This window comes from Vipera berus (genome assembly GCF_964194415.1).
Source record: "Vipera berus genome assembly, chromosome: 3".
NCBI lineage: Eukaryota > Metazoa > Chordata > Lepidosauria > Squamata > Viperidae > Vipera > Vipera berus.
In genome coordinates, this window is record NC_138204.1 from 31,035,270 (window position 1) to 31,062,958 (window position 27,689).

General features: G+C 40.1%; 3 protein-coding genes and 1 long non-coding RNA gene across 5 annotated transcripts in view; 1 reads left to right on the top strand and 3 right to left on the bottom strand.

Annotated features, from left to right (window-relative positions):
- Window positions 1–5,534, bottom strand: part of MAP1LC3A (microtubule associated protein 1 light chain 3 alpha) — a 32,301-nt gene extending 26,767 nt beyond the window's left edge. Inside the window, exon 1 of the mRNA XM_081324302.1 lies at window positions 5,225–5,534. Coding sequence (XP_081180428.1) covers window positions 5,225–5,264 — 40 coding nt within the window. The 5' untranslated portion in view covers window positions 5,265–5,534. The remainder of the gene's footprint in view (window positions 1–5,224) is intronic.
- Window positions 5,535–8,301: 2,767 nt separating this feature from the next.
- DYNLRB1 (dynein light chain roadblock-type 1) lies at window positions 8,302–14,255 on the bottom strand. The gene is made up of 4 exons (XM_081324303.1): window positions 14,162–14,255; window positions 10,987–11,062; window positions 9,934–10,101; window positions 8,302–8,675 (listed from the first exon to the last, which is right to left on the bottom strand). Exons 1-4 carry the CDS (start codon window positions 14,162–14,164, stop codon window positions 8,632–8,634), a joined length of 291 nt encoding a protein of 96 aa, XP_081180429.1. The 5' UTR covers window positions 14,165–14,255; the 3' UTR covers window positions 8,302–8,631.
- The window catches only part of ITCH (itchy E3 ubiquitin protein ligase), a 62,707-nt gene continuing 46,002 nt past the window's right edge, over window positions 10,985–27,689 (bottom strand). The window contains exons 22-25 of one of the 2 annotated variants that reach the window (XM_081324298.1): window positions 26,002–26,098; window positions 23,376–23,448; window positions 22,711–22,853; window positions 10,985–11,062 (exon numbers count right to left, since the gene is read on the bottom strand). In XM_081324298.1, the coding sequence (XP_081180424.1) occupies window positions 22,754–22,853; window positions 23,376–23,448; window positions 26,002–26,098 (270 nt within the window). In that variant the 3' untranslated portion in view covers window positions 10,985–11,062; window positions 22,711–22,753. Of the gene's footprint in view, window positions 11,063–22,655; window positions 22,854–23,375; window positions 23,449–26,001; window positions 26,099–27,689 lie in introns of those variants that run through there. The other variant, XM_081324297.1, reaches the window with a different exon arrangement.
- Window positions 18,040–22,447, top strand: LOC308665928. Its single transcript, XR_014025997.1, has 2 exons — window positions 18,040–19,839; window positions 21,470–22,447. It is a non-coding gene; the product is annotated as an uncharacterized lncRNA (long non-coding RNA).

Below are 27,689 nucleotides of genomic sequence, written 5' to 3' on the forward strand. Positions count from 1 at the left end.
ATTGAGTTTATCCAGAATAAGTATAGGGTCAAGAAGTTTTATCTAGCATTTGAATAAGTCTTCTTTCGTTTTCTTTTTTCTTTTTTTTATTTTGTCTTCTATATATATTTAATAATGTTAAGTTTTGTTTGATCCTATATAAGTTAGAGAGTGATGGATTTTAGAATTTATAGTTGTTAGTATATGGTTGTTTATGATTGCTTTTTTATATATATATACCTTGTATTTAGCTCTGGGAAGTCCGGGGGGGGGGAGGGGGGTTAGGGGGAGGTGGGGGGGAGGAGGGAGGGGGGGAGGGGGGGAAGGGGGGAGGTAGGGAGGGGAGGAGGGAGGGGGAAGGGGGTTTTTTAAAGGAAAACTGTATTTTTAAAACTTTTCAATAAAAAAAAAAAAAAAGACTTTACAATGGAATTTTTTATTATTTTAAATATAATCCCATGAAGAATGGAAGGAGCCACAATTCAAAACATTTAGAAGGCACAATATTCTCTACTGCTACAGAATTTAAAAATCTCCTTGTTTAAATTGTACCTCTGATATCATAAGATAAAGGTAAAGGTTCCCCCGCACATGCGTGCTAGTGGTTTCCAACTCTAGGGGCCGGTGCTCATCTCCGTTTCAAAGCCGAAAGCCAGCGCTTGTCCGAGGACGTCTCCGTGGTCATGTGGCCAGCATGACTACACGCCAAAGGCGCACGGAACGCTATTACCTTCCCACCATAGTGGTCCCTATTTTTCTACTTGCATTTTTATGTGCTTTCGAACTGCTAGGTTGGCAGAAGCTGGGACGAGTAACAGGCGCTCACTCTGTTACGCAGCACTCAGGATTCGACCCGCCAAACTGCCGACCATCTGATCGACAAGCTCAGCGCCCTAACCCACTGAGCCACCGCGTCCCTTTCTAATATCATACAATACCTCTACGTTTGGTACTTGAAATAAACATACACTTTTGTTTTAATAGTTGTATTATCATTTAATTTTCCAAGTTTCAGGAGGTTTTCCACTGCAATCCTGAAGCTTACTTAAATGAATAACAAACTGATTTTTAATAACAAATAGATTTTCAAAAAGGGGGTTTAGTGTAATGGGGAAAAAGACAATAGACTTAACCCTATTAATCAGCTGTGAAAACTCTTATTGAGCTGGATTGGAAGTGTCACAAAGGAGAGTTAGAACAAAAACAGAAATAGCAATACTGTATAGCAGTAGAGCAGAGGTCCCCAATCTTTTGGGCACCAGGGACCGGTTCCATGGAGAGAGGTTTTTCCACGGACCAGAAGGGGCCTGGTTTTGTGTGCTGCCTGTATCCTGCGGATGGGGCTTTGCTTGTCTATGCGGCCCGTTGCTGGCATGCCGCAGCCCGGTACTGGTCCACAGACCGGGGGTTGGGTACCCCTGCAGTAGAGGACACAGATGGCTGCTTTGTCCTACACAAACATAGTGATAATCTAGAATTCAAAATACAAAAAAACTCTTTATTACTCACTGGCTTTTTATTAGATGCAAAGCAGATAGGTATTGTTGCAAACTGTCACAAATCTACTCATCTCCCAAAGATGAAAACATACAATCAGTAATCTCTTGCAGCATTCCACTTTATCTCAATAAGGCCCTTAAGGGGCAACTTCTAAAAAAACCTCACCTCCCTACTACATAAATCCTATGCTCAGGGGGGAAAAACAATCAAGTGTGCATTCTTATTGCATGTAATGTATTTCCTTTTGGTCAGCTTTCATACCTCCTGATGTCCAAAATAGAATGTTTTGGGGGGGGGAATCAGAGAATTGGAAATAAGAGTCAAAATCATTTAGCCTGGAGAGAGGAGGAGGTTTCAACTGCAAGAAAGATTAAATGTGTGCTGTATACACATTCAGTTACAAGGCCTGCTCTTAAACACTTCGCCTTAATCGCTCAAACTGATTCTCTGAATCCAGGTCCATATTATGTTCTTAAGGATTACTAGCAGTCTTTCTTTACAAATCAGAAATTATAGATAGCTATGACCAAGAGAATGAAGGCCAATTTGGTGTAGTGGTTAAGGCACTAGAAATTCCAGTCTTGCCTTAAGCAAAAAGTCTGCTGGGTGATATTCTAATTTTTCTAAACTCAAAGATAGGCATGTCCAACCCACTGCTCACAAGCCACATGTGGCCCTGGACAGTTAGTAAGGTGGTCCCATAAGATACAAAAAATACTAAAAAAGTAAAGTTTGTTATTTAAATAATTAACTATGTCATATACAGTAGTTTATTTGTGGCCCAAGACAATTCCTCTTGACTCAGTGCAGCCCATGCAAGCCAAAAGGTTGGACATGCTCTAGGATGTAGGCAATGACAAACTGTTTCAGAAATCTTGCCAAGAAAAGAAAGAGCAGGGTCTTGTCCAGAGAGAGACCAAGAAGAGATGGTCAGCATCATATTTAAAGTACTGTCACTCCAAGTCAGTGGCAGCAGATAAAAACTAAATAATACAAATCTAAGTTACCGTATTTTCCGGCGTATAAGACGACTGGGCGTATAAGACGACCCCCGACTTTTGAGAAGATTTTCAAGATTTTTCGTCTTATACGCCGGAAAATACTTACATGCCAGTTGCCAAGTGTCCGACACAAGCCCGATTCAGACCCGCCTGATGCAGATGGTGCAAAGCCCTGCCGGTTCCCGCCTGACGCCGGACGGCTCTGCCGGTGCCGCCTCGAGAGGGAAGGGCGTGAGGCGCCTGCCACGGCTCCCCGAGGACTCCTTAGCAGCCGGGGAGCGCATGCGTACGCAGGACTGCCCTGCCAGCTCCCGCCCAACACCAGCCTGCCCTGCTTCCTCCACAGTGAGAGGGAAGGGCGTGCCTTCCCGGGCTCACCAACTTGCAGCCACGCCGTAGCCGAAAGGGGCTTTTCCTTCCACCCACCCTTTGGAATAAATGCAAGAGCTGCGTTTACACGACGCGCTCTTCCAGGCCAGACTCTGCAAACGGCATGCCAGAAGCCGCAACCACCGCGGGAACTCCGAGTCCCCACCTTTCGGCAGCCTGCACGGCCGAGCGCAATCTGCTTATGCTCAGATGCCGCTTGGGCGAGGGGCTTCCTGCCGCTCCCGGGGTCTGGCAATTGCAAGGGGGAGGGGAAGGGGCTTAGAGGCTCTTGGAGGTGGGAAGGGAGAGTCACGTTGGAGGGGGGACTGGACTAAGGAGGCTTGAAGTTGCTTTGTAAGAACGGGGGCGCTCGATTGATTTATGTACTATTTTCCGGCGTATAAGACGACTGGGCGTATAAGACGACCCCCCAACTTTTGAGAAGATTTTCATGGGTTAAAAAGTCGTCTTATACGCCTGAAAATACGGTAAATTACTACTGTAGTTTAAAATGACCAATACTCAAGAGGGTGTAAAAGAGTGCTGTAAAATGTGTTTTCAATGCCTGAAACAAGTTTTAAGGCAGTTGGATTAAAAACTCCTTTATAGCTCTGAGGATTCTAGCTTTGCATACAGGCAAAACTCTCCCATATAACAAACTGCACCCACATTCCACAACATAATTTCCTGGGGGCTGGGAGGGGGTCTCTGATTTTTTATGAAAAAAATACATTATTTTACAGCGGAAAGGAAACAATAACAGTGAAGACTGCCTCCAAGTTATCATTACAACAAGGTCCCACAGACTTGACGCAACAAGATGTGGGAATACTGTACTGAGAGCACAAACACAACTAGATTTCCAATAATGCAGGAAAGGCCACGCCGGCCGTGTTGGACCCAAGAAAATTTTCCACCAGAAGGGGAGCAAAGTGTCTCCTCAGCCTCCGTTTCTTCCTAAAAGCCTACCTCGCCCCTCCCCTCCCCCCCCCCCAATTTGGCTTCTTCCAAGCCGGGCTGATTTTCCAGCTCTGGTCTCCAAGCCTATCGCCGAGACGCAGGGACGTTCCCCGAATCCCATTGGCAGGCGTTACATCAGGGGTCTTCAAACTTGGCCCTTTTATGACTTGTGGACTTCAACTCCCAGAATTCCTCAGCCAGCTTTGCTGGCTGAGGAATTCTGGGAGTTGAAGTCCACAAGTCATAAAAGGGCCAAGTTTGAAGACCCCTGCGTTACATCACCAGCAGGGCACGACGTCCTGGTCGGCTGCTACTTACCTTTGCCTTCTTTCTTGCTTCCCTGGCTTCCCAGTAGGAAAGTTGGAGCTGAGCTAAACAAAGAGTCAGCGAGCTGCTGGCCACTTGAGAATCTCCCAAGTTAACCGATCTTCCGGGACTGGGCAACCAGCAACTAAGGCAGTATTTGGGGTTCCTCCCTCGTCATCTCCCAAGGGCCTGAACCTGCAGCAAGGGCCGGTTTGCACGACCCAGCCCGGTGTAGACCGGCACCTCAACCCCGCGTTGAGGAAATTAGGGATAAATTAACCAAGAATAAATCGTGAAAAGAGAGAATTTCAAGATACTACTGTATCAGGGTCTGGCACGCACAAAGCTAGGCAGGCATTCAGAGGGCGCTCCACCTTTCCCACCCCCAAGGAGCAAGTAGTGCAAGAGCTAAAGCAGCTTTGCGCATTCATGTAACCAAGACAAAGCGGCGAAGCGAGGAGATAATTATTATGAAAAGCACGGCTGAATTTGAATGCATTTCGATCTGACTAAAGAAAGAAATCAATAAAGCATTTCTTGGCAAGCAGCGAAGTCTAAAGGTACAAACAAATGGCGGCAGATTCTTCTCTCCACTGGTCTTCTCCAAGGAGGTGCCCTCTGAATGTAGGACTACAAGGCCCCTCATCCCCCATCGGGCACGTCCCGCTGGTCGAGGGTTTCCCATCGAAGTGACAGGGCGAAGATAAATTTGGAGAAGGCGAACACAGCCGTATCCCCTCGTTTCAAATCCCGCCGCGCTTCCCTCCAATCCAGCTCGCCAAACCCTCCAGGATGGGAGTGTGGGGAAGGAGGGGGGGGGAATGGAGCATCTCCGGGGAAAATGGAGAAGCAAACAAGAATCCTCTGTGCCCAAATTTTGCAGCGGCGGCGGCGGCGGCGACACCGCTGGGCACCTGTCCCCAAACTACCCCGGCCTCCCAGGATTCGGCCCTCCGGTAACTCTTCCCAAGAAGGCGGGGATGGCTGGGAGATGATCCTGGACACCAGCCATTTCGCCTCTTTCTCAGCCGCTGGGCCTTCTCCCGAGAGCTAGGACTTTCCCCCTCCCCGCCCCCGGAAAAATAATAATAAATCCAGTCAGGACTTACAAAAGCTCCGCCGCTGCTTGAAAGGCCGGTCCGAAGGCATCGCGGCCGGGAACCGGGCACTACCGAGACCACCGCGCCTCAGCACGGTCGTTGTTAGATTCAAAAACAAAACAATACAACCCGCTTCGGGAGGGCAGGGGACGTCTCCGGAGCCCCCGAAAGCAACTGCAGCCTACGCCGCGACGCGCGTCTCCTCTTCCTCGGTCGGCCGCCGCCGCCGCCTGCTGCTCCCGGTCAGATAGCTGAGCCACACCGATCCCCGAAGGTGGCAGCGCAGCGGTGACTTCATCCCACAACCTCCTTAAAGGGGAGGCGCGCGATCCCGCCCCTTCTGCAGTGCGGCCTCGTTGCCAGGGGCGCACCGGTCTCAGCCCTAGGCTGCCCCCGGCGATCTTGCTGCCGCCCTCGGGCAGCAGACTCGCTTCCCCAGGAGAAAGAATCAAGCCGAATCCCGGAGGGTGTTATAGAATAGGCGTGAAGGGCAGATGTCTGCAGAGAATGGACAACACACACAAACACACACACACACACACACACATCTATTAAAAAACATTGCCAGGAATTCATCTAGAAATAATCCCAGAAACGACATTGTTTATTCATTTAATTAATAGCAATTTATTATAATTAATACTTCTCTTTGAACCAGTCCTGAACAGTTTCAGTTGGATGTTACTCAATTGCAGCACAACTGGAAAAACAGGCAGAAGTGTCATCTTAAAAATTAACATATTTATTACATTACTGTATAAGCTTTGGTGGATCACGTATATTTGATATATAAGGCGGTCTTTTGTTATGATTAACTGAAAATGCTGCAGATTTGCTGAATTAAATTTTAATTTAATTTAATTTAATACTATTTCTATACCGCCCTTCTCCCGAAGGACTCAGGGCGGTGAACAGGGCAATAATAAAAATACAAATTACAAAAGTTAAAACAAGATTAAATAAATGCCCACATACTAAAATACATCATTAAAACCTAATAAAAAACAGTAGCAAACCCCCCCCAATCCCCTCATCAGGCCAGGCCAGCTTGTTCAAAAAAGTATGTTTTTAGCTCACGGCGAAAGGAGCGAAGGTCGGGCGCCGTCCGGAGCTCAACCGGCAGCTGGTTCCATAGCTCCGGGGTGCCCACAGAGAAGGATCTCCCCCTGGGGGCCACCAATCGACATTCTCTGACCGGTGGCACCCTGAGGAGGCCCTCTCTGTGGGAACGCACAGGGCGGAGGGAAGTCGATGCCGGCAGCAGGTGTTCCCTCAGGTACTCCGGACCCCTGCCATGTAGGGCTTTGAATACCATTACTAGTACCTTGAATTAAAACCAAGATGACCTTCCAAGTCAGACTTGGAGGAATCCAAATGCTCTCACATTTAGTTTCTACATCTAACATCTTGATGCTTAGCCATATATCCCCCCTGCCCCAACACCCAGGAAATGACATTGAACGTGGGGAGAATATTCTCATCACAGAATGTCTATGGAGATTCTCAGTCTGAACCAAAGAAACTTCTTGGATGAAAAGTGAAAAGTTGTCAAGGAAAAAGACACCAAGAAATACAGTTGCCTTTTGGAAAAACAACTTTGGGGTCTCAACATAGAATGACTTTTGAGGAACAGTTATTTATATTTGTGATTAGAAGACAAAAGTGGAACTCTGGTTCAGGCTTCTGGATGAGAAGGATTTAAAGAGAAGCTTCTCACATGCATTTAGTATATTTATAGCTTCTAGCTACTGAGAAGGCTACTCCCCACTTTATTCTAAGAACCTGAGGTAGGTTAGGGCTAAGTAACTATGCCAAGAACACTTAATAGCTTAGAAATTAAACATTAATCTTTGCTGAGTTCCTATAAACAACATCTACCAGTGTATGAGCTTGGAATGTGTAGGTCTTTCAACTGCCTTATATAATTAATTTTCGTTTATAAAAGCTGTAATCTTTTCTACCTTTTCAATTGGTCAGTCCAACAGCTCACTGGTGCTGCAAATCAATTAAGTTGAATTTCCAACCCTTTAAAAATTGAAGTTGTAGGTATGTGATTTTCCCTTAGTGACCAACTTACCAGTCCCAATTGTGGTCACTAACCAAAGACTATTGTAGTAACTTGAAATGTGGCAATTATGACTTTGTCTGATGGATTAGATCAGGGGTGTCAAACTTGCAACGTCACACAACATGTCACGACATACTGTGACTTTTTTTCCATTGCTGGCAATGGGGTGGGCGCGGTTTTGCCATGAAGCATCTGGCCCGCGGGCCGGCAGTTTGACACCCCTGGATTAGATGGACATTTTAAAATGATTCAATCAAACCAGTGCCATTTACCATTTTGGCTTCAGTTTTTCAACAGCTGAATTATGTATTCCAGGAAAAGAATTAGCCTTGTTGAAAACGACAGTTGTTGACTTAGCAAAGTTTTCAGCTGCAAAAGTTATCAAGGTTGTTTTTCCAAGGAAGCTTCAGCAAGTCAAAAGATAAGCAAGCTGGAACTGGTGAGTATTTAAATGGGAATTCTCTAGGAAACACCCAGACTGTACTACATTGGACATTTCAAAAATATTTTAAATGCTGTCAGAGACAAATCTTGTAAGAACTTTTCTCAAGAAAACTATGTTCATGAAGTCACAAGGAGTTAAGTTTGACTTGAAGGAGATTTGATTGTTCCGCTGTTTTTCCTGTACTACTAGTAATTGTTGGCAAAATTATAGGACAGGGTTTGCTAGTTTGTCTGAAATCAGAAAGCTGGCAGCCCTCTTGTTTGGGGAGGGCGCCACCTAGTGATTGCACAGCATTATCACTGATTGAAAGATAAACCTGGAAAGATACAGTAGGGACTTTGCTTTTAGGGCAGGTGTGTTTGTATCTTGTACAGAAAGGATTTACTTCACAATAGGTTGATTAAGTGCCCAGCAAAATGTTTTCCATATTACTGACACCAGTAATGGAAGGATGTGATTGAAAGGATACAAATATTATAGACTGATTTTCAGAGAAATATTGCAATGGCATGAATTTCAAGGAGGACAATAATTTGAAAAGCATGAAAAATTTTTTATTGAAATCAACAAAGGTTTGCTGGATTATTTTAATTTGCTTTAAAAGAAACAAGTGCAAAATAAAATGAAGACAAAAAGGAAGGATGATTTACAGTTATTACAAGTATTTTGAACAAAGTTATTTAGTTATAATTTGCTAAAGAAAACTTCCATCTTTCGTTATCTTTTTGATTTCATGTTTTGTTTTCTCCATGGGGTAACCCTTGAGTAACTTGAACAGACTCCTTAAATCTTTAATATTTTAAGAAAGGAATCTCTTTCAGACATTATCATGGACAATAATTATCAATGTTAAATAAAAATATATAATAAAGTAGAAGGAATGCAGGCCAGTTGGGGAAGTTTTCATTCTGTTGGATTTTGAATGACAATCAGGAAATAGTCCTTATCTGCAAAAAATATAAAGCAATTATATTTCAATATTTGGTTGTTACTGTTAACTCATAATAACTCTTTTGTGTCATGTTACGCTATTTCAACTGCTTTGTAGACAGAGATTACCGGTATGTGTCTTCCAGGCATTATCAGCTACAAAGAAATTTGGTTAGTGGCACATGCTGAAAAGGACTTCTTCATGAGGTTTTGCAAATATAGTATACATAGTCCTTGACTTACGACTGTAATGGAGCCTGCCTATCATGGTCATAAGTGCTGTTTATGACAGTTGAGTTTATGACCTGTTTTGTAAGGGTCATTGAGCAAACATGGCAGTGATAAAGTGAATGGCAAGGTCATTAAGTGAAGAATGGTTCACAATGGGCATAGATTTGTGCTGATTTTCAGCAAAACTTTCATAAAGTGTGACTGCAGAATGCTGCAAACAGCCATGAATGTGGCCAGATTGCCAAATGCCCGAAAGTCAGTCATGTGACCATAGGGGGAGGCAACAATTGGAACTATGAATCCAAGGTAAATCTCTCGTAACTTTGAATGGTCACTAAGTAACTAGTTGTAAGTTGGGAACTACCTGTACTAGTTGGAAAAAAACAATACTGGACAAAGATTATAAATAAACACAAATTCCTCATGCTATTTCCTTTTTGGAAGCACAGTTATACAAAATGTAAAAAGAGAATATGATATAGTAACCCAGAGAAATAAAGGCACAAGAAAAGGCTGAACATAAAGAAACAAATTAAGTCAATAAACTACATAGAAAATTCACTTAAATATTACAAACATTAGAGTTGTTAAAACAGATCAGGCCACAAGCCATCTACTGCATCATTGTTTCTTAAAATGAAGAATAGTTAGGCCGATACATTTAGAACAGTAGTCCCCAACCTTTTGAGCTTTGAGGATTAGTGGAGGGGGAAGGGGATGGTTCTGTGTGAGCACAGCTCCATTTGCACAAACAGTGGACACATGTGCCTGTTGCTCATGCAAATGGAGATGCGTGTGTGTGCACTCACCTGCATTTGCTGCATTGCAAATGGAGCTGCATGTATGAGCACACTGGCCCACCACTTCCATGGACCGGTTCTGAACGGACTCCAGACCAGGGTTTGGGGACCCCTGATTTAAAACCCATTCTTATCTGAATCTTATGAGAAAAACTGGTATAGAGATAGATTGCCTATTGCTGTTACATTTGGAGACAACTCTACCAGAGGCTCAAAAAGAGCTTTTTCCCCCTTTTAATTTTACCTGGTGCAACCATGATCTCATTTTTCTTGGAGCGAATCCGCAGGAATGTAAGATCGTTCTGGGGATCAATGTCTCTGACAGTGCCCCTTGCCTTCATTATTAAGTTATGCATTAAGCCTGCATACTGTACTGTGGAGGAATTGTCCATGGTGCTTTTGATGGGGATACCTGCAGAATGCAAAAGGATCCTTGAGATAAATTATTTAAGACATTACTTGATCCGAAAATTTTGAGTTCTCTATTTTTTACTGAACAGTTTTGATATAAAATCCTGTTATTTGATATGCATGTAGCAAGCACATATGTAAACCTTTCGTATGAGATTCAGTATGCATTTCTTTAATAAAGATGTATAGACACAATTGCCTTATTATATTAATGAGGGCCAAACCATACAATGCAATCCTCTGTAGACTTATCACAGAGGGAGGAAGAATATTTAAAGTTCTACACAGGATATACACATAGATCACTTGTTGGCTATTTTAAAACAATCTTGAAGAGCTAAATGTTCCATATTCCTTGCTTGCCATATATTTCTTGCTTAATGAATATTTATTAAGCAAAATCTGTTTGATTATCTTAATCAAATAATAATTTATTTGGTTTATATGCTCTTGAATTAACAGAAGCCAATCTTACATTACAGTTTATTATAGTTATTTTATATTAGGCTGCTTTCATAACTTGGGTTTGTACACTATACTGATCTTAAAATGCTGCTTTATAACTGTATTGAGGAGGCTGTTTGAAAAGACTTCAGCAAATGTTTTTAAATCAATTTAAATCAGAAAGTTTATCACAATTTCTAAAAGAACATATTAAATGAATGCACCCTGTTCCATTTTAATAATCAGAGATAGCACAATCTCAAAATAATGTCAAAGGCTTTTGATACAGTGTGATTCACTTCCTCCCTAACAGCCATGTAATTTCAGCCTTGGTTTCATAATGATGTCTGAGTCCCCAGGTGGTTCTTAATCCCAAACCACACACTGCTTATGTGCTACCAAAGGGCAGATTTCATTCACATCAACTTAGCTGTCACAGCACCTTCTGAATTGACAATAATGATCCCTTGGACTCCCTTTTGACTCTGGATTCGCTTCAGTGTTTCCTCTACCTCAGCCTAGGAAGGAGAGAAAAAATAACAGCTTGAAATGTGCAATTTTGTTTCTGGATCATACTCTGTGCTAAGCCATATAGATATAGAAGAAGCCTAAAAGGATTCAAGGAGACACTTCTTAAATACTAAGCCAAAAGCACAGCTATTTTGGGAACAGCCGTATCAATGCCTGCTTTTCTTAAACCCATAATTTTCCTCCCATCATTTGGAAATAAGCCTTAGATGCCAGACATTTGTTTCCTGTGGTTTTCTAGTAGGTTTTTTTTTAAAAAAAAATGCACTCAAAGCTTCACACCTATAGGATATGTATAGTGGTAAAATCTTGCTTGCTCAGTTTCCCTCTCAGAGTATAAGGGTCTTTCCACATATAGTCTTCTATATGGGGATAATTTCTATCTGAGAAAGGATTTTCAGGATTCATCTTGGAAAATGCAATGCAAATATTTAAATGCTGATTTGAACACATAGGTAGGGACGCAGTGGCTCAGTGGGTTAGGACGCTGAGCTTGTCGATCAGAAGGTTGGCAGTTTGGCGGGTCGAATCCCGAGTGAGCGCCTGTTACTCGTCCCAGCTTCTGCCAACCTAGCAGTTTGAAAGCACATAAAAATGCAAGTAGAAAAATAGGGACCACTATGGTGGGAAGGTAATAGCGTTCCGTGCGCCTTTGGCGTGTAGTCATGCTGGCCACATGACCACGGAGACGTCCTTGGACAAGCGCTGGCTCTTCGGCTTTGAAACGGAGATGAGCACTGGCCCCTAGAGTCAGAAACGACTAGCACGCATGTGCGGGGGAACCTTTACCTTTACTTGAACACATAATTGCAAAGTCAGCATGTGGAGCATCCCTCCTTTGGGGGCAATGACATGCTGACACAGATGAAACCTAAAAATCTTTAGAGGGATGAAATTATACTTAGGTGACAGTAGTAGAGAATATATATAGCTTGGAGACAAAATAGAAGCAACAAAAAACATTGGTTGAAATAAAATGTCATGCTTTTAATCCTTTATATTTACAGAAATTAAAGCTAAAATAATCAAATACATACTCTAAACTTCCAAGAAAGCAAATTTAGATTCAGAGCAAATGATAAATATAATTCCACAAAAAGTTAGAGGTAAACAAGGTAAACATGAATTTCTTTCTTTTTTTTTAAAGGAAATGACTAAAAACATGATTGCCCACAATTCCAATGAAGTAAAGAGGAAGAACCAACTCATGCAACTACAAAAAAGGTTTGGGGAAGATTTGAAAACCAAAATGGACATATGTAGGAAGAGGAAAGAAAGAAAGAAGGCCAGAAGGAAAAAGTAGCTCCAAATTAGAAAAAGTATCTAGATAGCAAAAGAGTGAGCTGAGGTTTGGGATGGATGCTAAGAACATTTTTTAAAAAGAAATCTTCAGAAATGTTCAAAGAAGGACAAACCAGCTGCTATATCATATAAATGCACTTGAAAAAGCAGGATATATATACTTTGCAAATAAACTCACTTTTAATAAGAAATAATGTAGCTAAAGACAATGTATGTTAATGCATTGTAAGATTCCTGTTTCTGTTTTCTGCTTCAGGCTAAAATGTAGTGGTGAATCAAGCATAAAATTGAGTTTAGCTTGCACCAGGTCAGAGAGATGAAGAGAAGCAAATCTGCTAGACTGGGACTCTGCAGGCACAGAAGCTTAAGTCATTTTGAACATATATAAGAGCAACTGAAATCTCTGGGAAAATATCACAGGAAACATATCCTCCTCCTAAAAAAGAATGCTTCACTTTAACTAGGTAATCAAGACATTACATAAGTAGTATGTGAAGCTGTTTTTTAATTGTGCCATTACTTTGTCTAATTTCTGGAATTTTGCTTCCTGTAACTGACACTGTTTTCCAATAGAATCAGTCAGAACAACTTTTTTTCTTTCCAACAATAAATGATTAAATAATGGAAACCAGAATAGTGCCAAGATATTTTTCTGATAGTGTGAGGATTTGTTTCTCTGGAAACACTATTCTATAGATATTGAGCACAATTCATTCTCACTGAAATCTTTGACTTTTGGTTTTCTCAAAGAAATCTTTGAGGAGACCTTCTTCTGCAAACATTATAATAGGCTCAACTATGTCAATGAGTTCCTCTTTTTAAAAATTTGATATTAGTAATATTGATATGATAACAAGAGTCAACTGTACTGGTTTTAAGACAAACTGACAAACCATCCATTCTTGGAAAACTGTATATAGATCTGGTTGCTTTTCAGCAAAAGGGGCCTATAGTGGGAAACGTTGCTAGAAAAGATCACAAAACTGATCAAAGGGCTGGTTTGTTGAGCAAGACACACAAGTTTGTGTCACTTGCTACTGTTGCTAAATTAACAGAACATATGTAAGGTCCAAATAAACAATCCATATTATGACTCAGCATAATGGCTAGGTTCACACAACACAATAACACAACAGCTGGACTTGTCCAACATTCAAAACCAGAGAGCATCCCCAACTACATTTTATATTGGCACATTCACAAGATTCAGCTGTCAAGTAAAGGTGATCACTGCATATTACACAGGGTACCCGTTCCTACATGACAGCTGGACATATATACATGGGACCCATCACAGCTGCTCTTTCGGGACACAATGCATCACGAACTAGCCAGTCACATTACATTTTCCTCGTGTGCTGTGAAAAACCAGCCCTAGTGCTTTAATTTACAGCGTAAACCGGAAAACTGGGTCGAGAAAATCATAGTTAAATGATTGGGTAAGCAAGCCAGAAGTGAAAAGGCCAGCTAAAATCAGAACACGTGAAAGCGATTGTATTCTGGGGAAAGCAATGACAAGACACGCCTCGCCTCATCCCACGAGATTATGGGCTGAGGAATCGGGGAGCCGTCGTTTGAAAGACAGCCGCAAAGAGAGAGAGAGAAGCAAAGGGTGACACCTGCGTCCCGGTGGTGGTGGGGTCCTCAGCCTTCCTTGGTCATCCCATCGCATTCCGGAAGGCTCTGCCCGAGTCTCGATCCCACTCCCTCCCCACTCAGAATTTTAAAAGGCGAAGCAAAGGCAGTGAACTACACCGATCCACCGAACTCCCCCCGCCTTTCCTTACCATTTTGCAAAAAGGAAAGCAACTCAATGCTTTCTCTCGACTTAAGCCAAGGATCGCCAGCTGATTCCGCAGCCGAACCCCTGACTGTTTTAGGGCTGAGACCTAATTCAGCCAATCGACGCAGGCGGAAGGCGGGTTCTGAAGGGCAGGGATCAAGAATAATTTTCGTAGCCTTCTACCGAAAGGCTCACAAAGGGAGGGGTTAGGGGCCGTCGTTTGAAAGGCACGCCGCAAAGATGGAATTGAAGGTTAGTTAGGCATGCTTGCTGTTAAACAGGGCAAAGCTTGGTATAAAAGGAGAAAGCAAAACGATAAATGCAGAATAAACAGTGTTTTGAAATCATAGCTAGCAGAGCCAGGAAGAGCCAGGTTCAAAGTCCCGGGAGTGAAGCTGAATGGCTTTGGGACAAAATGGCTTGTTGAGAAAATACAATGAAGACGCCTCTCCGTCTCTCTCTCTCTCTCTCTCTCTCTCTCTCTCTCTCTCTCTCTCTCTCTCTCTCTCTCTCTCTCTCTCTCTCTCTCTCTCTCTCTCTCTCCCCCTCCCTCCCTCCCTCCCTCCCTCCCTCCCTCCCTCCAACTTTAAGATGCATGGTAGAGTTGAAGTCCACGTTCTTAAAGTTGCCAAGGTTAGAAGACATGCATTACTGGAGATTGTTCTGTGAAAGTCTCCTTTTGCCCTCTGTGACTCCAGTTTTTCTGGCAGATGCTTTATAAATGGGAGTCCCAATGAGATTATTTTTCTAAAAATGCTTCAAATCCAAATCTTCATACTATGACAGCAATAGAAGTACATCCTCACTGAATGAAAAACAGGGTTCTGTGAAATCCAGTATTCTGTTCCTATAGTGACCAACTAGTGCCTGTGAAAAGCAGTTTAGTAGCATAAAAGCACCTCCTGTTTGTTTGCCAACTGGCATTCAAGATGAACTGGAGGCTATATGTAATCCTGATATATGCTGATAGATGCCAGTAATCTTTCTTCTGGAAGTTTTAAAACTTTAAAAATCTTTTAATACATAGACTAGTAGCTGTCATATCCAGTAGTTTCTTAGTTCAGCTATACACTTTGTGAAGTACTTCTCTATCTGTTCAGAACTTCCCATCTATAGAACATAAATTATAGAGCTCAATGCAGAACACACTGACTAGAGCAGGGGTAGGCAACCTTGGCTCTTTTATGACGCGTGGACTTCAACTCCCAGAATTCCTGACCCAGCTTGGCTGGCTCAAGAATTCTGGGAGTTGAAGTCCACGAGTCATAAAAGAGCCAAGGTTGCCTACTTCTGGACTAGAGCATTTGTGACACATAGGACATAAGAGTTGGAAGGGGCCTTGAAGGTCTTCCAGTCCAATTCCGTTAAGCAGGAGACCTACCATTAGAGATAAATGGCTGTCCAGTCTCTTCTTGAAAACCTGCAGCGATAGAGCACCTGCAACTTCCAGGGGAAAGCTGTTCCTGTCAGGAAACTTCTCCCTAGTTCTAGTTTGGATCTCTAATGATATTCTACTCATTAGTTCTTGTCCTGCCCTCATGTAGTTTGGAGAGTACAGGTGAAACTCGAAAAATTAAAATATCGTGCAAAAGTTCATTTATTTCAGTAATGCAACTTAAAAGGGGAAACTAATATATGAGATAGACTCATTACATGCAAAGCAAGATAGTTCAAGCCCTGATTTGTCATAATTGTGATGATTATGGCTTACAGCTCATGAAAACCCCAAATCCACAATCTCAGAAAATTAGAATATTGTGAAAAGGTGCAATATTCTAGGCTCAAAGTGTCCCACTTTAATCAGCTAATTAAGCCATAATACCTGCAAAGGGTTCCTGAGTCTTTAAATGGTCTCTCAGTCTGGTTCAGTAGGAATCACAATCATGGGGAAGTCTGCTGACCTGACAGTTGTGCAGAAAACCATCATTGACACCCTCCATAAGGAGGGAAAGCCTCAAAAGGTAATTGCAAAAGAAGTTGGATGTTCCCAAAGTGCTGTATCAAAGCACATTAATAGAAAGCTATGTGGAAGGGAAAAGTGTGGAAGAAAAAGGTGCACAAGCAGCAGGGATGACCGCAGCCTGGAGAGGATTGTCAGGAAAAGGCCATTCAAAAGTGTTGGGGACTTTCACAAGGAGTGGACTGAGGCTGGAGTCAGTGCATCAAGAGCCACCACACACAGACGGATCCTGGACATGGGCTTCAAATGTTGTATTCCTCTTGTCAAGCCGCTCCTGAACAACAAACGTCAGAAGCATCTTACCTGGGCTAAAGAAAAACAGACCTGGTCTGTTGCTTAGTGGTCCAAAGTCCTCTTTTCTGATGAGAGCAACTTTTGCATCTCATTTGGAAACCAAGGACCCAGAGTCTGGAGGAAGAATGGAGAGGCACACACTGCAAGATGCTTGTAGCCATGTCATCTGCTGGTGTTGGTCCACTGTGCTTCATTAAGTCCAGGGTCAACGCAGCCGTCTACCAGGAGATTTTGGAGCACTTCATGCTTCCTTCCACAGACGAGCTTTATGGGGATGCTGACTTCATTTTCCAGCAGGACATGGCACCTGCCCACACAGCCAAAAGCACCAAAACCTGGTTCAATGACCGTGGGATTACTGTGCTTGATTGGCCAAGCAAACTCGCCTGACCTGAACCCCATAGAGAATCTATGGGGCATTGCCAAGAGAAAGGTGAGACATGAGACCGAACAATGCAGAAAAGCTGAAGGCCACTATTGAAGCATCCTGGTCTTCATATAACACCTCAGCAGTGCCACAGGCTGATAGCTTCCATGCCACGCTGCATTGAGGCAGTAATTGCTGCAAAAGGGGCCCAAACCAAGTACTGAGTACATATGCATGCTTATACTTTTCAGAGGTCCGATATTGTTCTATGTACACTCCTTGTTTTATTGATTGCATGTAATATTCTAATTTTCTGAGATTGTGGATTTGGGGTTTTCATGAGCTGTAAGCCATAATCATCACAATTATGACAAATCACAGCTTGAACTATCTTGCTTTGCATGTAATGAGTCTATCTCATATATTAGTTTCCCCTTTTAAGTTGCATTACTGAAATAAATGAACTTTTGCACGATATTCTGGAGGTTTTTAAGAAGAGACTGGACAGCCATTTGCCTGAAATGGTATAGGGTTTCCTGCCTGAGCAGGGGGTTGGACTAGATGACCTCCAAGGTCCCTTCCAACTTATTATTATATTCTAATTTTTTGAGTTTCACCTGTAGGTCAATTCCTTCTTTTCTGACAGCCCTTTACACACTGGAAGATCACTCCTAGTTCTTCTCTTTGATAGACTAGGCACTTATTCCCTTAATCATTTATCATATGGTTTAGCCTCCAGACCCCTTATCATCTTTGTTGCTCTTCTCTGCACTCTTTCTAGTGTCTCAACATCATTTTTGTATCGTGATGACTAGAATTGGATGCAGTATCGCAAGTATGGTCTTACTAGTGCAGTATAAAAGTGATACTATCACTTCTCATGATCTTGAAACTCTCTGTTGATGCAACCTTGGACTGCATTAGCTTTTTTGGCAGTTGCAGCACACTGCTGGTTCATACTAAAGTGGTGGTCTTCAAGAACACTTTGGTCCCTCTCATAAATTGCTATTGTTGAGCCAGGTGCCACCTATTCCATATCTTTTTGAAGATCTCTGGTGAAGAACTCACCGCTTCATTTCTCCAGTCACTCATCTTTTACGAATATGCAGATCCTTTAACCACTCCTTTTAGTGTTTGGTTTCCAGCCCTCCCCTGAAAGTACTCATTTGTCACTTTTTGAACAGTAGAGAAACTTTTGGGAAGAGAAAGTCTCAACATGCAAAGAATGAGACCATAATCTTTTTAAATACTTTTATAAGAAGTTTGACTTCTTGAGCAATTTTTATTGTTACAATTACCTGAGTATCTGAATTTATACTTTGACAACAATTTAACATTGGGCTTGCAGTATAGCATTTTACAATCCAGTGCTTCTGATTTCTCTTGCAATTCTGGGAAAGAAATGTGGAACAGTTTCTTCTCAAAATAAGAGCTAAAGATACCAAATGGATTCAATTTAATCTTCAGTTTCAATTTGAATTCTGTTGGAGAATGTGTTAATGTGATCTGGTAAACATCACAATGAAAATAATTGATGATGAAATTTCACCCAGTAAAAATTGGAAATATACATTTCATGTATCCTGTCATGACCTTTCCAGAAATAAAAGGCTTAAAGAATATTCAGACTGAAATATATATAATAGAAATTAATTTTTACAACTAATGTTTTAGAGATATTGCTATGTTCTGATATTCATGTGGAAGAACTGTTGACTGATGGCCACATACTTTTGAATTAGTTTATAATGAACAAATCCTGCTCTTTGCAGAATTTTTTTTTGTCATAGTTCAAGCCATCCCACCCGGCGTAAGTACCATACTTCCACAAGCCTTCAGGTTCCCACAATGAAAAGAGATACAAACTGCTCAAATGACTTTTATTACTGCAACATAACAAGGCATAAGAACAAAATTTAAAAATTACAATGCAAAGGGACCTTAAAAGTGACTTTCCATTCTGATTTTAGAAATATTGCTAGCACAATGCTTACAATAAATGTTTTAACAAATATTTCATGGTCAAGACTCCGTTTGTTAAGTATTCTCAGTTTTGACTGTTTAAAATACATTTTTGTGCTTGGGATATCCAGCCCCCATTTCCCCTTGTAATGCAGCAGTAAAGACAAACAAAAAGCTATTTAAATTAAAAGTTTGAGTAAGCTACACTTCTCCAGACTGCAAAAATATATACAAGCATTTGCTTTTTCCTAATCATCTGAGCCATAAAAATATTAAACAGCCATGCCCTATAGAACTAGGGCCTCAGCTATTTTAATTAGAGCTATCCTTTATTTTAAAAATATAGGGCAGAAAGCCTTTTGTATATTTATACATTAACAATATTCCTAGGTCACTAGATGAATAATGTAACATTATGTAGAGCATCAACTATATTCCATACTTGTTACCTCCATTTTATTTCTGAATTGTAAATGTTCAATAATTAAATGCTATTAAAACAAATAAGCAAAGAATTCTAAGGCTTTTTCTCCTCCAAAATCTTGATTTTTAATATATACTTCAGATATTCTGATAAGTGTCACAGATTTCTCTCCAGAATAACGTATGACCTTCTCCATCCAAGTAAAAGATCATTTGTGTTAAGAAAAAAAAATCTGTGTATATTCCTTTGAATGTACACTGAAGGGGAGGAAAATTAAATTCTTTTCATAATTTTTAGAAATGAAAATGGAAGAACAATGGGCTATTTATATTGTTTCAAAGGAGAATTCTAAAAAAAGTCAAGATATAAAACTGGTTAAGCCCATAAGCGTTCAATAGCCCTGAATTAATTCATTCTGAGTCTGGATGGGTAGATATGTAACACTTGTCTTACTGGCCAATTGGTTTGATCTTTGACTATGCTAGCTAGTTCTCAAAGGATTCTGCTCTTCTCACACAATAGGACAATAAAAGTATGTAACTATCAACATGCATTACTGATTTCTGAAAATGTCACCACCTCTTCTACTGAGTTCCAGAGCAGCATGCAGATCACAGAATTTTAACAACTTGGAGGAAAAGATGCAAGGTAGCAATGCTGGGCAAAAGAACTACAGTCATGCTCGAAATTGTTGGCACCCCAGAAATTTTTCCAGAAAATCAAGTATTTCTCACAGAAAAGTATTGCAGGAACACATGTTTTGCTATACACAGGTTTATTCCCCTTGTGTGTATTGGAACACAACAAAAAAGGGAGGAAAAAAAGCAAATTGGACATGTCAAACAAAACTCCAAAAATGGGCCGGACAAAATTATTGGCACCCTTTCAAAATTGTGGGTAAACAAAATTGTTTCAAGCATGTGATGCTCCCTTAAACTCACCTTGGGCAAGTAACAGGTGTGGGCAATATAAAAATCACACCTGAAAGCAGATAAAAAGGAGAGAAGTTCACTTAGTCTTTGCATTGTGTGTCTGTGTGTGCCACACTAAGCATGGACAACAGAAAGAGGAGAAGAGAACTGTCTGAGGACTTGAGAACCAAAATTGTGGACAAATATCAACAATCTCAAGGTTACAAGTCCATCTCCAGAGATCTAGATTTGCCTTTGTCCACAGTGCGCAACATTATCAAGAAGTTTGCAACCCATGGCACTGTAGCGAATCTCCCTGGTCGTGGACAGAAGAGAAAAATTGATGAAAGGTTGCAACGCAGGATAGTCCGGATGGTGGATAAGCAGCCCCAAACAAGTTCCAAAGGAATCCAAGCTGTCCTGCAGGCTCAGGGAGCATCAGTGTCAGCGCAAACTATCCGTCGACATTTAAATGAAATGAAACGCTATGGCAGGAGACCCAGGAGGACCCCACTGCTGACACAGAGACATAAAAAAGCAAGATTACAGTTTGCTAAAATGTACTTAAGCCAAAATCCTTCTGGGAAAACGTCTTGTGGACAGATGAGACCAAGATAGAGCTTTTTGGTAAAGCACATCATTCTACTGTTTACCGAAAATGAAATGAGGCCTACAAAGAAAAGAACACAGTACCTACAGTGAAATGTGGTGGAGGTTCAATGATGTTTTGGGGTTGTTTTGCTGCCTCTGGCACTGGGTGCCTTGAATGTGTGCAAGGCTTCATGAAATCTGAGGATTACCAAAGGATTTTGGGTCGCACTGTAGAGCCCAGTGTCAGAAAGCTGGGTTTGCGTCCGAGATCTTGGGTCTTCCAGCAGGACAATGACCCCAAACATACGTCAAAAAGCACCCAGAAATGGATGGCAAGAAAGCGCTGGAGAGTTCTGAAGTGGCCAGCAATGAGTCCAGATCTGAATCCCATTGAACGCCTGTGGAGAGATCTTAAAATTGCTGTTGGGAAAAGGCGCCCTTCCAATAAGAGAGACCTGGAGCAGTTTGAAAAGGAAGAGTGGTCCAAAATTCCAGGTGAGAGGTGTAAGAAGCTTATTGATGGTTATAGGAAGCGACTGATTTCAGTTATTTTTTCCAAAGGGTGTGCAACCAAATATTAAGTTAAGGGTGCCAATAATTTTGTCCGGCCCATTTTTGGAGTTTTGTTTGACATTATGTCCAATTTGCTTTTTCCCCTCCCTTTTTTGTTGTGTTCCAATACACACAAAGGGAATAAACCTGTGTATAGCAAAACATGTGTTCCTGCAATACTTTTCTGTGAGAAATACTTGATTTTCTGGAAAAATTTCTGGGGTGCCAACAATTTCGAGCATGACTGTAAGTGCTTTTGTTAAAAATTTGGGAGTATAGTTTAATTACTATTGTCAGCTTTAATGGACAATATAAAAATATAATAATTGAAATTTAAATTAGATTTAAAACCAAGTGCTGCCTAAGTTGTTAATAAGAGTTGATCAACAGTCTAAAATCATAACAACACACAATTTCCACCCTCTAAAAAAGTTAATGAATTATTTAAAACAGTATTCGGAATGCAGGAATGTAATTTTTGTGCCTCAGTTTCTTACATCAGAATTCTATGCCTGTTTGTTCAGAAGTAAGTTTCACTCTGTTCAATAAGATTTACTTACAGATACACATGCACAGGATTGAATGTCCAGATATATTCATGAGGCAGTTTTGTTGCAATGGTTAGACCAGTACTGGGAAATAGGAAGCAATACTCCCACATCTAGAGGAGAACTAGAATTGATAGTTAATGGCCATTTGTAGTTTTAAACTCAAGCTACAAAAAGGACTGGAAATAATTTCCAGTTGTTTCCACCTGAAAGAATTATCTTTCAAATTTACTATTAAAGTACCATCATCAAAACTAAGTACTCACTTAGCTGAAAATGGATTAAAATTCCTGCAAATTTGAAGAGGCACCTTCAGATGGAGAAATAACCTGAGGAATGTGATCATAGTGGTAAAAAAAAAAGTGCTATGCTATGGATGCGTGCATTAAGGTCTACATATCCGTCTACTCTGTTTGAACAGAGATGGCTTTGGGATATGTTTTGCGAGAGTGGAAACAGTCAAGCCTCAATGGGTAAAGAACACATAATGCAAGCAGTGGAAATGCTTTTAGAATTCAGAATCTGAATGCAAGCAAGTGTTATTAGAAAAAGTCTGCTGCAATGCCGCAGCTACCAGTGGATTTCCCAGTTCAACAGCAGCAATACTTTGCTACTAAAACAGGAAGGGAAAAGAGTCATTTTAGAAAAAGAAAAAAGAAAGGAAAGGAAAGGAAAGGAAAAGAAAGGAAAAAGAAAATGCACTCGTTAATGAACATGATGCAAGACATAGCTCCAGAAGTACAGTAACCTCTGGTCGAGGAAGATTTCATTTATAGTTTAGCATTTTGGATTTCTGTAAAGACTTGGAAGAAATCTAAAAATAAAAGGAATAAAATGACAGAGCAACATCCATTTACTTACATACTAACATTTGTTTAAATAAATGAAGATCAAGTCCTGTTTACAGCAAGAAGTGCAACTAACAGAGGCAGTGAAGAACTCACACCCTATATGAATTTATGTTCTTCTGATCCAAATTCCATTAAGTTACTCTTGTCCAAATCCTTCCGTTTCTTCAATTGCAAACAATAACTTTTCCTTTAGCTGTTCATAACTCTTATATGGTGGCAAATCCAAGCGATTGAAACTGAAAATAAGCAACAAGCTTAGTAACACTGAACATTTGAACAAAATGATGCAGAAGAAAAATAAGAGCATCCAGCTCAACAAATGACTTTTTCTACCTTTTGGTTGCCTTGATGTTGAGTTATAGCAACATACTAAGAATAACATGTATTTTCAGATGTCTACATTGTGCATTAATCCACTTAAGTCTATTTCTTTAGCTTAACTATATACCACATGAACTACCTATATATTATACAATTAACTCTTTTACTGCATATTTATGATTTTAATGATATGCTGTGTAATATAGATCCGCTTCTGAGTGGACAAGGAGGAAATAGGAACACTTTTAGTGTAATTATCCAACAACTTTTATATCCCTATTTTTAAATGAAAAATTTAACTTGTGGGCCAATACCACAATGGTATGCAACTGTGTGATTTAAAACATTTTAGCTATTTACAAAAAATATAAAAGTAGCCCTAATTGTTACATAATGGAAATAGTAACTTGAATCACAACGGTCATCTAATTACTTACCATGTATGGCTTCTAGGCAACCAGTTTTCTTTACCAACTTTTTCAATGCAGAATTTTTGGGGTCCATTACTCCCTAAAATATTTTTTTAAAAAAGATATGACAGATATTAAGTTGTATTAAGTAAATACAGTGAAAATCAAAGCTGCTGAGGATTAAATATTTTTGTTAAGAAGTAGTAAGAATGTTTGTGCTTGTTTCACTATTAAGTGGTAGTCATAATATTAATTTCTGATCAATAGCTGTGCCATCATGGACAATGTATTAAAACAATTCCATGTAAAGTTCTTCCATTTGTGTTGACTTACATAGCACCTGAAATTCATTTCCAGTTCCACAAACCAGGGAGTCTTGGTGACAGTGATCCATATCCACCAGCATATGCAGTTCTACTACTGTAACACACATTACATAGGGCTACATCTAAAGATGACTCAGAAGCTGCAACTGGTTAGAATGCAACAGCCAGACTATTGGTAGTCAAGCCTACCACCGAAGTACAACATCCCCTTGGTCACTAAACTAATTGCTGGTAATCTCCTCAGTCCAACTGAAAGTTCTGTTTGCCTTTTATAAAGCCTTTTACAGTGGTCTCCAAACTTGAATTAGGGGCTGCTTCTCCAAAACGTTTTTGCCCATTTTTATCAGATCGAGTGTTCAAGGTCTTGTTTCCTCAGATAGTAAAAACATAGTGGATCATAGGAGGGCCTTCTCTGTGATAGTGCCAATTTTTTGGAACATCAGCCACCCAAAGTTGTACATGAGCTTTTTTAAGTTTCTCTCCCTCCTAGTCAAAATGAGTTATTCTAAGTTTCTTTCCCATATTTTCTTCAGTATTTGGGCTATATAATAGCGTCTTAAAATCCTTTTTGGTTTTTCATACCAAGGTCATCCCCTTTGCATACGGAGTTTGCTTAGCAGTAACTTTGCATATTGTGTCTGAATGGGAGTACCAGATCCCTCATACAAAGACTTTGCAGAAGTTTGTAAAGAACAAAGGTAGAACATACCTACTTCTGTACATCGTTAGGCTGGCTAACCAAATATTATTTTGAGTTGCATAAGGAAACATAGAGAGTTTACCATTACTTATGATAAAGGTTAATTTAATTACAAAATAATATAGGCCATATAAATGTGCAATGGTTGGGATCCAGAAACAGTTCTGGATGCTTTAATGAGCCATAGACAGATGTTGTACTCATGTTTCTGGATGTTTTAGAAGCACTGCACAACCACAATAGATCAGTACAGTCTTCTAATATTTCTAAAGTGATTCATTCTGCATCATAAACAAACATGCCTCCAATAGTACAGGGGTATGTACTTGAAGGAAGTATGTTTCTTCAAAATCCTGAAGAAATGGGGTTTTATTCAGTTATTCTACTGCCAACAAAGAGTGAAATGATGCATAGATACAGAATAAGGCAGGGTAAATACTTTTTCCTATTCCTATTTCTCCTACAATACTCAGCACTGTGTTCTGGAGAAATCCCAACCTTTCTTTTGTAATAACAGAAGAAGAAGAAATTATCTGTTAAGTTGGCAGAATTATCAAGGCTTAAAAATAACCATCCTTAGAATCAATCCTTAAGAAGCTCAATTAAGATAAAAATATTTCCCCATTAAAGTAAGATGTGTCATTGTTCAACAATATTGTAAAACTTACCCTTTGAAGATGTGCACAATACTCTTTCCACAACCCATTCCTTGCATAGAATGACATACATTTTAGATGTTTTGCCCTGGACAGAATCCAGAATGTGGCTTTATATTAAAAAATACTTTGTGTTCTATTTTAGTTGGATGTTGCTTCTTGTGAATGGGCCAGATTGGTGGTTTTGTAAAGATTTTTGTGGGGAAGCTGAACTTCATATGAATGAATGTGTGTAGCTTCCTTAATGTGGGATTGATAATTTGCCCAACTGCAGATACCGAAATGCATCAGGCCTTGTGATCAGTCAGGCTATTTCTCAACACAGATCTAGCACTCTTCCCAAACAGTGCTAAATTTGGGTACAAAAATAGCCTGGTTGATAATACAAGCAGGTGTCGCTGTGGCAGGCAGCTGTCCAGTTTCATCTACAGCTCAAGCCAAAATGACCATGGAGGGAAGTTCCCAGTGACGAGACAGCATGTTAGGTACAGTCTAAAGTGGCCCATAAATACAGCAAATTTATTGCTCCAATTTAATGGTCATCTAGATGGAAGATTGTTCCAAGTCTGAATCCCATTGTTTTATATAGTCAGAATATCCACAACTGTTTCAGGGTTTGGTTTATCTGAATCCAGAATAGGTAAATCATTCTGGATTTTATTTTGTCCTTACTGTGGCTAATATGAAACAGAATTTGCAGCATATGCTATTTGAATTGAAGCAAAACTTATTTTTCCATTTCATTCACACCTCTATTATCCATGAACCACGTGCAATGTATCCCACTTTAAAAATGATTATGCTGGGGGCTCATTTCTTGTCAAAGATAATTAGTTAAGCTCTTATCTGTGAAAAGGAAGCTAGTAAACAGATGTTAATGTTTCCAAATTCATATATGAATACCCAATGACTTGAGCTTATGCCCAAACTCTATCAAACTATGCTAATCCGGCTCACATAATTTTGCTTACCCATGAGGTCAGAAAATCCTCCAACTGGTAATCGACATGTCCCAGTAACAAACTGTAGTAATCTCATTCTCTTCTCATTATCTATTTCCTTCACAAACTGAAATAAAATAGATCATTTAAAATGATTTGCAATATCTACTGCCAATTCACGAAGTGTTGACACCCATAGCTAAATATATGAAAATAACTCTTAGATCAACAATTATTTTTAATACATTTGCAGCCTTCTATAAGCTGAAATGTTTACACTGAAGTATTAAATATTTCTATAATTTCATTATGATCTAACATTTGAGATCTAGTTAGGAGTAGCACTTAAAGGCACTGGGCTAAAAACTAGGAGTTCATGAGTTCTAGTTCTGCCCTAGGAAAGAAGCCAGCTGGGTGACTGTGGGCTAGTCATTCTTGCTTAGTCTTAAGAAGGCAGCAATTTATTTATTTATTTATTTATTTATTTATTTATTTATTTATTTATTTATTTATTTATTTATTTATTATTTATTTATTTATTTATTATTGGGATTTATATGCTGCCCTATCTCCCGAAGGACTCAGGGCGGCTAACAACAATAACATACAATAATACAGAAGTTAAAAGAAAAATTAAATTAATGGCCCTGTAGAATAAATTAAAATTAAAATAAGTTAAAAATTAAAGTTAAAAATTAAAAACATAATTAAAATGCCTGTCAGTCCAGGTCAGCCTGGTGGAAAAGGAGTGTTTTGAGGCCGCGGCGAAAGGACTGGAGATCTGGGGCCATCCGAAGCTCAGGGGGGAGCTGGTTCCATAGGGCTGACGCTCCCACAGAGAAGGCCCTCCCCCTGGGGGTCGCCAGCCGACATTGTCTAGCCGACGGTACCCTGAGGAGGCCCTCCCTGTGTGAGCGCACTGGGCGATGGGAAGTCGTTCCCGGCAGCAGATGGTCCTGCAAGTATCCCGGGCCTAAGCCATGTAGGGCTTTAAAGGTAAGTACCAGCACCTTAAATCTCACCACTTCCAAAACATGCTATAAGGACTTATCTATGTATTTGTCAGGAATCAAGACTGATGCAAAAATGTATAAAAATCCAAAATTTTAAAAAAAGAAAATACTATATTTTTATTTAGATGAAAATGTTGCATCTGTCAATTATTAACAACTGATGCATATTCAAAAAGAGATTAAATGTACATAGTAAATTTTCACCTTGATATTTTACTTGTTTGTAATGGAACAGTAGGAAAAGAACTAGCAAAATTATTAGACCCTAAGAAAATTTGAAATGTTTGTCTGAATAAACGTATTACCTGATGCTCAGATAACATAATCTTAAATTTATGGCATAATAAAAGAATATAAAAAAATATTGTTTCAAAAAGCAATCTTGCCTTCATATCTGGAAATAGTGAAGACAATATAATTTAGCTTAAGAGGAATATTATTCAAACATTCATTTGAAGTGGGTTTTACTTTCTCAGTATAGCCATCAGTAAAATTATCACATCAGAAACTGAGAAACTAAGTTCTAGTCCCACCTTAGGAATAAACACATCACAGGGTTATTGGGTAAATAGGAGGAGGAGGAAGTACGAGGAATGTTTGCCACCATGGGTTATTATAAAAATAATAAAGGATAGGATAGGATAGGATAGGATAGGATAGGATAGGATAGAATAGAATAGGATAGAATAGAATAGGAATAGAATG